The following is a 14,732-nucleotide window of genomic DNA, read 5'->3' on the forward strand; positions in this document are numbered from 1 at the left end:
ATTCCCCAACAAAGTGGTGCTTTTGTTAGAATTGATGAGCCTTATTGACACATCTTTAACACCCAGAGTCCATAGTTTACATTAGAGCTTACTCTTGTTGTTGTATATTCTATAGGTTTGGACAAATTTTTAATTATATGTATCCACCATTATAGTATCATACAGGCCTAAAAATCCTCAGTGATCCACCTATCCTCACTCGCTATGACCCCTGGCAACCATTGATCTTTTTACTGTCTCCATAGTTTTGCCTTTTCCAGAATGTCATTTAGTTGTAATTATACAGTGTGTAGACTTTTCAGATCGGCTTCTTTCACTTAGTAATACGCATTTAAGTTTCCTCCATGTCTTTTCATGACTTAAGAGCACATTTCTGTTTACACAAAATAATATTCCATTGTCTAGATGTAACACAGTTTGTCTATTCACCATCTTGGACATCTTGGTTGCTTCCAAGTTTTGACAATTATAATTAAAGCTGCTATAAACATCATTGTGCAGGTTTTTGTGTGGACTGACTAATATTTTTCAGTAGGGCTTTTAAAACGTTTACTTCCAGATTTTATATTTGATTATGTCTGACCTTTCCTAGAACTGCAACTTGGTAGATATAATTTTGGAAGAGAGAAATTCCATTTCCTTTCCCTCAAATGTGTGAAAACTGACACATGGAATTGTAGGACATAAATCTGAGGCAGCTGGAAGTTTTCTCTTTTATGATTGGTTTTCATTTATCTCTTGGGTGCCTTTATTTGCAAGTTTCATATCGTAATGAATATGGATCATTCCATAACAGTTCTTTCTAAATTTAAGAATTTCTTCTATTATATTTTTATACATAGAATTATTTTAAAAGAATTATACATATGTGTAACAATGGATTTGCTACATAAAAAATATTAATTATTGTTGGATTGGTTTTGTATTTACATCTTTTTTTATTGTTGTCTTGCTGATTATGGTGATTATCTTAATCCTTTATTTTACACATGTAGTTAGATTTTCAGCCTTTTTCAGAATTCATTATTAATTCTGAAATTATACTTATGGTTAGTGTGTTTGTGTGGATCTAAAATTTCTTTTTTTTTGGCATTCAGGATGTTTTATCATTGTGACTCTGAGCTTTTGTCTTATTAAATGTGTATTCTTTTAAAAAATCTATAGAGAATGCTCGAATGGAAGTTTTATTTGTTCTGCATTGTTTTGGAATACTTTATTAATTTCCTTGTTATTGGGAGGTCATGCAGTACCTTTTTATCTTGGACATGTCTAACATATGCAGGTCTACTGAGATCTTCTATTTGCTCTGATAAAGTGCTTATCATTTCTGAACATGCTTTCTTTCTTGGCTGATATTGGCTTATCTTTTTCTCTGAGTAATATTTTGATGTAGGGCATTGCTTTCTATCAGTATCTTTGAAGCCTGGAGGCCTAGATGCATACAGTGTCCTCAGCTTAGGCTGTGTGTAGCCTTATTCCTTTCTCCTGTAGGTCATGTCCAGTGTTCTGCACCAGTTTTCACCCTACCTAGTAGGCAGTGAATCTCATTGTCAAGGGGTGGGCACCCTATTAGACCTTGGGCCACAGTCCAATTCAGTCCAGAGCCCTGTAAAATAGCAAACCTCAGCATCCTGCCTCTCCAGGTAAAGCATTCTTCTCTCAAGGGTTTTTATTTACCTGTGCTAGGATGTTAACTCAGTCACTCATGTATACCTTTTTAGAGCCAATTATCAGTATTTTATCAACTAACTTTTCCTCATCAAAATTGCTTGTTGAGGATGGAAATGGACTTGGGAAAAGCTCTGCATCAGGGACTTCGTTCCTTGGCCGCCACATTTCCACTTCGGTTTTCTTTGTTTCGTTCTACCCTGCTCTACGAACAAAGAGGTTCTCTGTCTACGTACCTACTCAAATACAACTTGTATGATATTTAATTTAAATTTCTACATGCTGGCTTATTTTTTTTCCAACTAATCTTCTAGTTCTGAAACAGGTGATTTAAGTTCCACTTGGATCTTTGGAGATGATTGTGTGATGTATTTTGCTGTTGTGTATTATTTGCTAAACAAATTAAGAGACTTCCATTTTCTTCATGGATTTTGCATTTTGTCAACATATTTCTTTCCTTATTTAAGAGTTTAGGTCTAGAACTTGACTTCATCTGCTATTTGGGTAGCCATTTCTAATTTCCTCATTTTAAAAAATGCTTGTTAAGTCATTGCCCATGACCTAGATGTGTTTATTATAAAAAAAAAAGCTAATTTTTTTAACCCAGTCTGGAAGTCATTGTCTTTTCTTCTTATTTTCTAATTTATATTTACTCATGGTATTTTATTTTAGTTTCTTCCAAATGTGAGGCATCCCCCATATCATCCCCTGGAATTCTCATACTCTGTGGGTGGTTCCACCTCTTTGAAAAACTGTTTGGCAAGATCAACTAAAGTTGAACATAAAGTTGAATACATTATGACCTAGTAATTCCACTGCTAGGTTTACATCTCAAGATATACACACACACATGCACTGAAAGACATACAAGAAACAAGAAAGTTCATGGCAGTGTTATTTATAACAGTTCAAAACAAGAAGCTACTTGAATGTCCATCAACAATGAATAAATAAATTATAGCACATTCATCAGTAGACTACTACAGCAATGAAAAGGAATAAACTATTCCAGTTGTTATCAAATACAACAGCATGGACAATTCTAAATAACCTATTGTCGATTATGTACAGATATATAATTATGCCTTCTACATGATTCCATTTTTATTAAGTTCAGAAACTGGCTACACTAACTTGTGTTAATATAATAGGAGTAATGATTTTTACAAGGAGGAGGGAAATTGGAAATGGGATGGAAGGGGGCTTCTAGGGTTCTAGTATTTTTCTACTTATTGATGTAGCTGGTAGTTTTTGGGAAGGGCTCAAAAAAACTACCAGACACATCAATAAACAGAACATTACTTGGTGTGCTTAAAATGTGTGAACTTTTCTATAATGTAGGCTATACTTTTCAACTAAAATTTATTTTAAAAACATCTCATTGGATATTATATAGAAGATAGTTCACAGGAGGCAAGAGAGTAGAAACAGAGAGGACAGTTACAGATATGTTACGCTACTCTAGGTGAAAGAGCATGAAAGCATAGGCAATGGATATAGCAGTGAAGTTGGGACACATCAGGCAGACAGGGAAATGTCTAGAGTTTAAATGACATGCATGCAGAGATGGAAGGAAGGAAAAAAATGGAGCATGATCAAGGATGATTCCAAACTTTTAGAATGAGAAACTAGCTAGGTGGATTCTGCTGCAATAATGTAATCTATTCAGAAATGACGAAGGCCAGGCACGGTGGCTCATGCCTGTAATCCCAGCACTTTGGGAGGCCAAGGTGGGTGGGTCACGAGGTCGGGAGTTCGAGACCAGCCTGGCCAATATGATGAAACCCTGTCTCTACTAAAAATACAAAAATTAGCCGGGTGTGGTGGTGCACACCTGTAATCCTAGCTACTCAGGAGGCTGAGGCAGGAGAATTGCCTGAACATGGGAGGCGGAGGTTGCAGTGAGCTGAGATCATGCCACTGCACTCCAGCCTGGGTGACAGAGCAAGACTCTGACTCAGGAAAAAAAAAAAGAAAAAAGAAATGATGAAGAATAAGATTGAGGTGACAATTACATTTCTGGTAGGTGATCACTAAGGTGTTCTTTAAATATTCAGGTGAAATTGCAAGTGAATTGCTAGAAGCAGAAGTCTCTACTCAGGGGAGAAGTTAGACCTGGAGATATGTTTGAGGATCATAGTTTATAGATAACATACACTCACTCATAGAGTAGACTTTAAATAGAACTGTGATTATCTTAGAGGAATTAAAATTTTCTAGAGAGCAATATTAATTTGCCACTCTGCTTAGTACAAAGATTAAAATATGTTCTTGGATTTATGAAAAACGGTAAAATAATAGGTAGTATATGCATACTTACAATTAAGAAGAAAAATGACCAAATGCCACTATTTTTTCTCCCATTGCGAAAAATGAATGAAATCACATATGTCAAGAAAACAAGAGATGAGACATAGCCAATACTACACAGGATCTGAAAACAGAAATGTTAAGGTTGAATAAGGTAAATACTATCTAGAAGAGTACTCATACTTACTCCTCAATTTTCCAAAACTATGCAATAGCACAGGTAATTTGAAGTTCTTTGGTTTAAGATTAATAATATTACTGCATTCATGAAAAAAATAGTCTAATAAAACCATTTCAAAATTGCTGCCACTTACTTGAATTAACAGGTTTTGAATTATAAATATAATCTCCTCTGGGCTAAAAATATAATCCATTATTTGCATTAGCAGGAGGATCAAAAAGTACAGGGAAACATCCACCAGTGCTTGGCCAAACCAGTATGCAGAAGGGTAGAGGCCTGAAATCCGTAGCTGGGAATGAGCTTTTTTCTGATAAAGAAATACAAGAATCATCAAAAGGTTCTGAAAAGCTGAAGTTTGGGAAATTGCAAATATATAGTCATGAAAGCATTCATTTTTGCTTTGTCTTTTAGAAATATTATCCTGATTTAGCAAACGATAGCACCATTCGCCACACCCTTGTTCAGACATTGATAATGCTGCAAGCCACGTCATGATTTCATTGTTTAAAGGGAAAATGACCAACATAACTAGCTAATGTTATGTCACAGAGTGATTGGGCACGGCCTCAGTGAGAAGACATCTTTTCTTTCCAAGACTATTCTTTCCTTCGACATGAAAACTTGCACATTGCACAAACGTTCAACAGAAGTAGGATTACCATTTCCTGTAAGACACTTAAAATTTATGCTGAATGTAAACAGTGCATTTATCATTGGCATTTTATTTTGGGTCTAAGAAATGGTCCTCTAGTTGATTTCATTTAAAAACTGTTTAGGTTGGAATTGGCAAGACTGCCTTTAAAATGTTGCACTATTCTTACTGTCTTGCTGTAAGTCAAATTTTTCATCATCACACTGTGAAAACTAGTGAGTGGATTTTGCTACTGTGACCACTATAAGTCACATTATTGCAGTGATTGTCATAACACAAGGTCTTGAAAATATGATCTGGACTATTTTAAACAGTAAAGCACAAAGGCAATTAAAATTTTAAATCTAAAATTGAGTCTATATAAGGAGATTCAATAGAAAAAAGCTGGAATGCAGATAATTCTGGAAAGGAGAGTGCACCTGGAAGGAAGCAGGAAAGAGGATGATAGTGAGGACTGTTAGAGAGCTTGATATTTTCTATTCATCAACTTATTTAATATATATTTACAGAATGTATACCGTATGGCTGGCTTCATGTTGGTCATGGGGCACTTATAAATTTAAGTTGCAGGGGAAGAGGAAATAGAGGCAATAAGCAAATAAATATAGTGATAGCTACCTAAGTAAAATTGTGCATGTGTTAAGAAGAATTCAGGGTTGTATTACAGCCTTTCAAAGAGAAACAAATTGTAACTTGGGGATCAGGTCAGAGAAGGTTCCCTTGTGAAGTCATGAGTTAGGGTATGGGCAGTGAATAGGATATATCTGGGTGACAGGTCAGAAAGCACTGTGGGCAGAGAGAACAGCAGGAGAGAAGACCCTTCCGTGGAAAGAGGCTGATGTTCTGGGAAACTGGAAAGAAGCCCGTGTGGCTGGAGCATGGTTATCAAGGTGGCAGTGGCATCAGATTAAGGGAGAAAGATACACCTGGGTCCAGATCACTCATGGCTTTCAGACAATGGCAAGGATTTCAATCCTGCTCCTTGGTATAATAAGAAACCATTGAAGGGATTTAGACAGAGAATTAACATGGTCAGCTTTGTGTTTTTAAGGTATTACTCTGTCACACTGGATGAAAAATAGAGACGACTAATATGGACTTATAGGGTGGCTGTTGTGCTCATCCAGAAGAGAGATGATGATGGCTCTGGCTGGTGTATTGTAGGAGAGATGGAGGAAAACAGAAAGATTCCAGAAATATTTCAGAAGTGTACTCCGTGACTTCAACATTAACCAGCTATGAAGATGAGAGAGAAAGAAAGACATTGACATCGTGGAGTTGCCAGTTAAATTTGAATTTTAGATAAATAACCTTTTGAGTATAAGTATGTCCCATGCAATATCTGGAAAATACTTATACTAAAAAAATTCATTGTTTCTGATATTAAATCTTAACTGGTTGTCTGTCATTTTATTTGCTTAATTCTGGCAATCCTAACAAAAATAGCTCTTAGGTTTCAGTTAAGAGTAAAAGAATGAAAGGTGATCCATTATTTATAGAGATGAGTAACAATGAAGTAGGTAAAATTTAGAGAAAAACATTCCTGTGCTGATGATGTTTATTCCTAGTTGACAGGAGACAGTTAACAAAAAAAAAAAAAAAAAAGCAAAGGTTCAGATAATGATAAGTACCATGCATAGGTTTTTAAGATAAGCTCATATAATAGTTATGGGAAATCTATTTCAGACTAGTTAAGCAGAGAAGGGGTCTTGGCTGAAATATTTAAATATTTGTGCTGAGATCTGAATTACAAAAAGCCAGCTGTAGAAAGAACAGAAGAAAGAGCATTCCAGCCAGAAGAGATGGCCAGTGTAAAGGCCCAGATGATACTGGCATATTTAAGAACCAGAAGGAAAAGTGGGGTAGCTAGAGGAGGAGAGTACAAGGAGGAAAGGTAGAGAGATAAACAAGAGACAAATGAGGGAGGGAGAGCTCTGCCAGACAACGTAAAGAATTAGAATTTAATTCTACCTGCAAAGAGAAACTGCTGAGGTTGTTAAACAAGGTAATGAGATGATCTAATTTAAACTCCTGAAAGTTTGCTCTGGTTGTATGAAAGGAATTAATTGCAAATAAGGAAACCAATGGGTAACTCTTGCAGTGGTTTAGGCAAGGAATGATGATGACTTAGACCAGGAAGAAAATAGTGGAGAGGGAGATAAATGGATGGATTTGAAGTAGAACTTAAAAGAATTTCCAAAGGATTAAATAAAGGAGATAAACAGACAACGATAACACCAAAATTTTATGCTAGAGCAACTGTAGACAATAGTGCCATTTGCTGAAATAGGAAAATCATGAAGTGAGCATATCTGGTTAGGAAAATAAAAAGTTTTATTTTGCCCATGTGTGAAATATCTATTACTCAGCTATATGGTAATATCACATAGGCCACTGTACATATAGAAGTCAAGAATTCTGGAACTAGCTGAAAAGGGCCCTAGAACTAAAGCCTGGACATTTAGACATCAAACATTAACATTTATGGGAAAGTTACTATAAGGCAAATATGGTACTAAGTAACTCATTGGTATTATTTCACCACATCCTCACAGAAACCTATTTCACATAGATGTAACTAGTATCTCATTTTACAGGTGAACAAAATGAGGCATAGATTGATAAGTAACTTTTGAGATTCATGCAGCTTGACAATGGAAATATTGAGATTTGAACTCAGAGGAGTTTACCCCCAAAAAAGTGTGAGAAAGAGTGACAAGAGCAGGAGGAAAAAGACAGTGAATGTGTGGTCTTATAAGAGTAAAGGAAAAATAGTATTTTGTGTTTCTCATGGGAGAAGTCACTAAAGATAGGGACAGTTTAAGAGCAGAATAAATAAAAATTAAGTCAAGCCCTTCAAAAACATGTCCTGAGCATCAGTGGATGATGGCAAGGACATGAAGACATGGGAGAGTGGCAGATAGACTCTGTTACAGGCTCCTTGAATTTTATTTTTTAAAAACTCACAAAAATGGAGCTTTAAACAGACAATATTTTCCAACAACAAGTCAAAGTGCTGTGGTGAGTTGGTCAGGGCTTTTAAACTGAGTAGCTTTACCACCATCTGCAAAGTAGAAACCACCATTGAGAGATGAGGTGTGATTATGTCTGTGAGTAAGTCTTATAAGTAAAATTTTAAGTGATAAACAGTTGAAAGTTGTCATTCCCTGTTAGCAGATGACATCTAAGCTGTCCTTCCTGAGGTCTCACATTTGTTTCAGAAAGACAGCATTTTCTTCATATTTGGCAATTATTATTAAAGTGCTTGATTATTCATTGCGTCAAGTACAAAAATTAGATTTACCACTTGCATGTAAATTTATAGTCATAAGGGTGGGGGAAGGGTTCTCTAGAAATAAAAAACATGTGAAGACTTTAACTCTTCTTACTTTGTAGTCACCGATGCTGCTCATTGCAATGTATGGAGTGAAAGAGGCTGCCATCGGTATCCAGAAGAAGGTGTTACTTCGGTACCCATACTCATAATCCATATGCTCCTGAAATCACGTGGGACATGGTGAACTGATGGCGATTGGGCATCTGTTTCATCTGTACTTTCTCAACTAAATCACTCAAATAAATGAATTGGGCTGATCGCTCAAAGCACTTCTCAAGGTCCTATATGCAACTTCTTACCCACATTCATTTTAAATCCTGTGTTGCAGCCACCAGGACCTTCTGAACATGTGGCCTGATTTACTTATGAAGAAGCAAATTCAACCAAGTGATATGAATTGTCTAAGGTCACACAGTTAATAACTTGTAAGGTAGGCATGAAACGTCTGCTCTCTGACTTTACGGTTACAATCTTACATGCATTGCTTATATACATCAAGGCTGATGTTTTAAGAGACAATAGAGATGGTGGACTGTCAGTGGAGGGGCTAGGAGAAAAATGGTCAGCACGCCTTCCATGTCAGGCACTACGTTAAAAAAAATCAAAACCCTATACATGTTAAAGAGGATCTTGAGTTTTGCTACAAGCCTTAATTTTGAAAAAAAAAAATTTAAATTTTTAATTGTTGTGGGTACATAGTAGATGTATATATTTATGGGGTACATGAGATGTTTTGATACAGGAATAAAATGTGAAGTAAGCACATCATGGAGAATGGGGTATCCATACCCTCAAGCATTTATCCTTTGCGTTACAAACAATCCAATTATACTTTTAGTTATTTTTGAATATACGATTAAATTATTATTGACTAGAGCCACCCTGTTGTGCTATAAAATACTAGGCCCTATTCATTATTTCTGTAACTATTTTTTGTGCCTATTAACCATTCCCACTCCCACTCCCCACTCCCTTTCCCAGCCTCTGGTAACCATCATTTGACTATGTCCATGAGTTCAACTGTTTTAATTTTCAGATCCCACAAATAAATGAGAACATGCAATGTGTGTCTTTCAGTGCCTGGCTTATTTTATTTAGCATAGTGATCTCCAGTTCCATCTACATTGTTGCAAATGACAGGCTCTCATTCCTTTTTATGGCTGAATAGTACTCCATTGTGTATATGTACCTCATTTTCTTTATCCATTCATCTGTTGATGGACACTTAGGTTTCTTCCAAATCTTGGCTATTGTGAACAGTGCTGAAACAAACATGAGAGTGTGGATATCTCTTTGATATACTTATTTCCTTTTGTGGGGGTAGCAAAGGTGAGATTGATGGATTGTATGGTAGTACAAACCTTAATTTGATCTATCATCAGTTACCTCACTACATTGCAAGTCATCTGGTATGATGAGTTTTGAAGTTTCCTTACTTCTCTGTTCTCTTACTCCCTCCTAAAACTCAGCACCCCTCTGAGACATTACAGCATATAAAACTTGCTTGGCTAAAGATGTGTTTGTGTAGATAAGGCCCTGGGAGGGGAAAAAAGGGCGCCAAAGACTCCACCCCCCATCTCATATCTTTGCCTGTGGATACCGTTGTTGATTTTCCTGATTTGGAAGACCTCTGGGGGAAGAAAAATCACAATTCATCTTGACAGCCAGCTTCCTTACTCATGACTGGGTTCATAAACGACATATTATGTCCCTGTTGGATCATATCCACCCACAGTCAGAGTTTGATGTGACTCAGCCTGATGGGGTCCTTCCTAAGCTGAAAGACACTTGATGCCTCCTGGGTAGTTTGGCCAGGTGATGACTTGCAGGAATGGCTAGATGGGAGCGCTGTAGGACACTCCGATAGATGATAAAAATTATTGAGAGGGATCAGCAGCAAGGCCGGTGCTACAGTGAGCCTGGTACTTTAGGATCAAGTAGAATAGGCTTACAGAATTGTAAGAGAGAATGCCAGGAGCTGGGTGGGGAAACCAGAGGTGGCAATTCAAAGAGAGAATTTGTCTACCTATGAACTCAAGGTCAGCTGGGCTGGTGGGTAGCCAATACTGTGTAGTGAAGACATCTTTTTAAAGGTGGGAATTCAGGTCACTTGCTCATTCTTGGGAACATCCTATTCTTTGTCATCCAGATAATTGGCTAGCCTACTCAAATATAATAGATAATGAAACACAGTGACACCTCAGTGGGCTACAGTTTCCTCAGCTGTCTAATAATAACACAAGTTGAGAATCCCTCATCTGAAAATCTGAAATCTGAAATGCTCCAAATTCAAAAGTCTTTGAGTGCCAACATGACACTACAAGTGGAAAATTCCATACCTGACCTCATGTGAAGGGTCACAGTCAAAACATAGGCACACAACACATAGTTTATTAAAAACATTGAATAAAAATATCTTCAGGCTCTGTGTAAGAGGTGCACATGAAACATAAACGAATTTCATGTTTAGACTTGGGTCCCATCCCGAATATATCTCATTATGTAAATGCAAATATTCCAAAATCTGAAAAAATCGAGAATCTGAAGCACTTCTGGTCCCAAACATTTCAGATAAGGGATGCTCAATCTATAATGGGAATAGTAACAACTATCTCAAAGTCTGCTTGGGACATTTAAACATGCTAATACATATAAATCACATGGGAAATATCTGGTTTTGTCCTACAGATTTTTGAAGGAGGGAGGACTGCTGAAACGTGGCTTGAAAGGACTATGGTATGATGTGCTTTGGAGAAGACAGGATAATCTCCTTCACATCCCCAAACCTCTGTAGCTTTCAGGCAGCATGCAAGAAGCACTCAAACAGCTCTCATAGCTCTTTCTGAGGAAGTACAGAGGTTAAAATAAGGCAGAAGTTGTTGAATTACCTAGAGGATGGACACATCAAACCACGAACAACGTAGGCTGGAGAAAGTTTGATGGTGTGGACTTTCCTGCAGCAGCCTAAAGAGACTTTGCAGCCCTGAGTGTGTCATCACCTACAGAAGGGTCTGGGGCCAAGCTAAACACCACCCCAAGACAATTACATGGGTCACTTGGGCTGTGGTGACCACATACGTAGAAACTACTAGGAACTAGAGAAAGCACGATGTCTCCCCAGCACCAGTTCCATAGGAAGAGCTCCAGCTCTCCATTCTTCCATTCTGCCTCCAGCACAGCAGTGCTTTACTCAGAAGTGGAGGGAAAGGGGATTGTCTGAAAGCTAGGACACCCTCCCTTTTCTATTCCAAGGTGTTAGACTGCAAAGGGAAATGGAAGAGCAAATCACACCACCACTACCTACCCTCTTCCATGCCCTGTTAGGCCTCAATTTGACCCTGCAAAGTTTAAATTGAATGGAAAATTGAAATTTAGGACAGCACTAGAATGATTCTTCGTAACAAAAAGTGACCAAGAAGCTATAGAATATGCCCAGGGTGTCATTTAAACCAGACGAAGGGTGTTTCAACATAACAAGATGAAAGAGGTGACCTGAAGACATAGAAGTGCATGCCCACATCTCTACCCCAGATCTTCTGCCTCTGGGCATCTAAGCAGGCCTGAGAAATTAGATTTTAAACAAGAACTGCCTTAGTTCTCATTCAGCCAGTCCCCAGATCTAACAAAGCTGAACATTCTTTAATGGAAACTTCTTTTGATGCATCCCAAGAAAAATAGTTTTAATAGCAGTAATAATGAGAAATATAATTTACTGAGCACCTGCAGTTGTCCTATTTTACGTGCCTCATCACTCATTCCTACAATAACCGGTCCAACTTAGCCAGGTGCTCACATTGCCTCATTTACTTCTTAAGAAACTTTTGTGATAAAGTCTTTAATCTGTTTTTTGTAAATTGATGAACTATAGCCTATAGAAGTCAAGTTGCTTAAGAAGGTCACACAGTACTCTAAAACTTCAAGTATAATAATAATAAAATTTAAAAATAAATAAATAAATAAATAAATAAAAAGAAGGTCACATAGTCTGATCTTTAAATCTGTTTCAACAATGTCCCACTACCTAGGGCCACAGATAGTGACAGATCTAGACCAAAAGCCATAATGAGTTGTATTTTTCTGTTGCTCCATTGACACCAAGTCATCTGAATAAGGTTATAATGTTGTGTGATCATTTCTAAATTGTGTGTGTGTGTGTGTGTGTTATGATGTTGTGTGGTCATTTCTAAATTGTGTGTGTGTACATATATTACATATACAGTGATTTATATATATATAAAATACTGCACACAGATTTATATATGTGTGTATATATATATATACACACACACACACAAAAGTTTAAAAATAGATTCACAAAAAGTAATATAATATTATGTTAGCATTTCAAGAATTTTCTTGAAAACTTATCATGGCACAGTATAAATGAGATATAATTATACTTACTTCAAAAAATGTGCTTCTGTCAGTCTGAATGTGTTCTGACGAATTAAAAATTCCAAGTAGCCCATTGCTAATGACATCCAGGAGGACAGGAAAGCAATTCAGCCGTTTTGTATTACATGCTATTGAAAATCTGTGATCCTGAAATACAACAAGTACCAATTCTAAGTCTTCATAAAGCAAATACAAAATTTAATGAGTGAACATGTTAGAAAATCATTCAAGTTATTGATAATATAATGAGTCCCAAGCACTGAATGTGATTAATATCACTATCACTCATAATATTTGATTAATTCTTAGTATACTTAAAGAATCCGGTATTTTGGTTTCTACCCACCATAACATCAACCATGTGACTATTTATGCCCAAACATCACAAAACAAAATACTTCAAATGATATTTAGTGCAACACTACGAATCTCCATAGTGTAACCTCAGTTTAACCTGGCTATAGACTTTGTTTCAAAATGTGACACATTCATTTTATAAGTATATGATGTTTGGATACTTGAGAAATAGGAGGCAGGCAGAAAGTTGTAATGAAAGCATAGGTTTTCACAAATTCTGTGCTTACTTGTAAAGTCTCCCTTAAAATAACGTGTGTGTGTGTGTGTGTGTGTGTGTGTGTGTGTGTGTGTGTATAATGTGATTATTTTTCCCTCAGAGAAAAATATAAGTAAATTCATTATCCATATTGCCCAAAATGTGGGCAAGCTTTGAGAACACATTTTTGCAATAATAAATAAATCAAGTGTATTGTATTTAACCTAATTACCTAAAGCAATGTCTACTGATATTAAAACTATTTTACTGAGCATACTGAAAAATAACTTAAGATATAATGAGAACTATCTTGAAGGTAATTTCTTACTTTATTGTTGGCATGGAATTTATTCCTGAAAATTAACTGTGACAAATTACAAATGGCCACACTTTGTGACACCTAACAGCTATGATTTATGCATTTAACATAATTATCTCATCTTTTCAATTTGCCTACTGTAGAGATCTCTGACTCAAATTCCTACAGGGTCTAGGCAGGTTATACGAATAAGTGAAGCAGTGTGCAGACACAGAAAACAGACAAGCAAAGGCCCAGTCTACATTGGGCAGTTGTTCTCAGTCCAACTGAGAATGAGATTTAATTTAATTATTGGAATGGAATCCAGTTGATAATAATGACCTAAATAAATTATTAATTATAGCAGTGCATTCAACTTAATCAGGAATAAAATCAAATAAATTTCATTACGTATTGCCATGCTGAAGGCTATGGGGAAATAATTGTAGTCCAGCCTCTTCTATAAAAATGAGAACTATCCCATTTGTTTGTGTGAAATTGGCCTTTCATTCAGCTGATATGAACTATTCATATTGTACACCCATAGTCCATCTTTGGTGAAATGTAGCACCTGGAGTACAGCATACCTTTTCATCACCTGACACAATGATAGCACCATTGTAAGACAGGTCATCTGTGCCATTTCTAGTTCCAAAGGCATCCACTTCTATAGCTATGTTCTGTCGCCTCAATGAACGTAAGAAGTTATCAATGGTTGACCCTACGTGCAGGCAAAGATTAAAGGAAGCAAAAATGAAATAAAACAATAGTCAAGTAATATTAAACATACATTACATCACACAAAGCATATCATACAAAAGGACTGTTTAAGGATTTTCTTAACAAAGCAGAATTGATGTTCTGGTACAAAAATCCAGTCTAATATCATAGGTATGACAAGGTTACTTTATCTAGAGCCTAGGCATTTCATTATAATTTCTGTTAGTATAGAAATAAGAATTGCTGTTAACATTATAATCCTTGAAGCTATTAATAGTCTATCTTTTTTAATTTGAAACATTGTTTTTCCAGAGCCCAGCACAGCACAGATTTACAAAATGATACACAAAGACCTCAGAGGTGAGTCAATGATTTACCTCCCTACCTCCTCTTTAGTTGCTTTGTGCAACAAACATTAAGGTTAAGTAAACTTGCAGAATCTATTTCTAAAACAAACTCTCCAATGTCGTATTTTTCATTTTTTAATTTATTTTCTGTTTGGCCTCATATATGCTTTCTAAAACACACAGAGTTTATTTTTTTCTTGGCAGTTCATGTTTTTTGGGGGGAATCTCTCAAAAGGAACAACATTTAGCAGCTGCATTTCAGCCCCATGTT

General features: G+C 36.4%; 1 protein-coding gene and 1 long non-coding RNA gene across 3 annotated transcripts in view; one reads left to right on the forward strand and one right to left on the reverse strand.

Moving 5' to 3' along the window:
• ABCA9 (ATP binding cassette subfamily A member 9) overlaps window positions 1-14,732 on the reverse strand; it is a 79,947-nt gene that overhangs the window by 22,812 nt on the left and 42,403 nt on the right. For both annotated transcript variants that reach the window (XM_054457983.2, XM_063656521.1), the window contains 5 exons: window positions 13,982-14,115; window positions 12,553-12,690; window positions 8,201-8,308; window positions 4,293-4,466; window positions 3,989-4,102 (listed from right to left, as the gene is read on the reverse strand). In XM_054457983.2, the coding sequence (XP_054313958.2) occupies window positions 3,989-4,102; window positions 4,293-4,466; window positions 8,201-8,308; window positions 12,553-12,690; window positions 13,982-14,115 (668 nt within the window). The remainder of the gene's footprint in view (window positions 1-3,988; window positions 4,103-4,292; window positions 4,467-8,200; window positions 8,309-12,552; window positions 12,691-13,981; window positions 14,116-14,732) is intronic.
• On the forward strand, window positions 8,206-14,646 carry LOC129017424 (uncharacterized). Its single transcript, XR_008495069.1, has 3 exons — window positions 8,206-8,328; window positions 8,477-8,578; window positions 14,427-14,646. It is a non-coding gene; the product is annotated as an uncharacterized LOC129017424 (long non-coding RNA).

The sequence above is a fragment of the Pongo pygmaeus genome, chromosome 19, assembly GCF_028885625.2.
Source record: "Pongo pygmaeus isolate AG05252 chromosome 19, NHGRI_mPonPyg2-v2.0_pri, whole genome shotgun sequence".
Taxonomy (NCBI): Eukaryota; Metazoa; Chordata; class Mammalia; order Primates; family Hominidae; genus Pongo; species Pongo pygmaeus.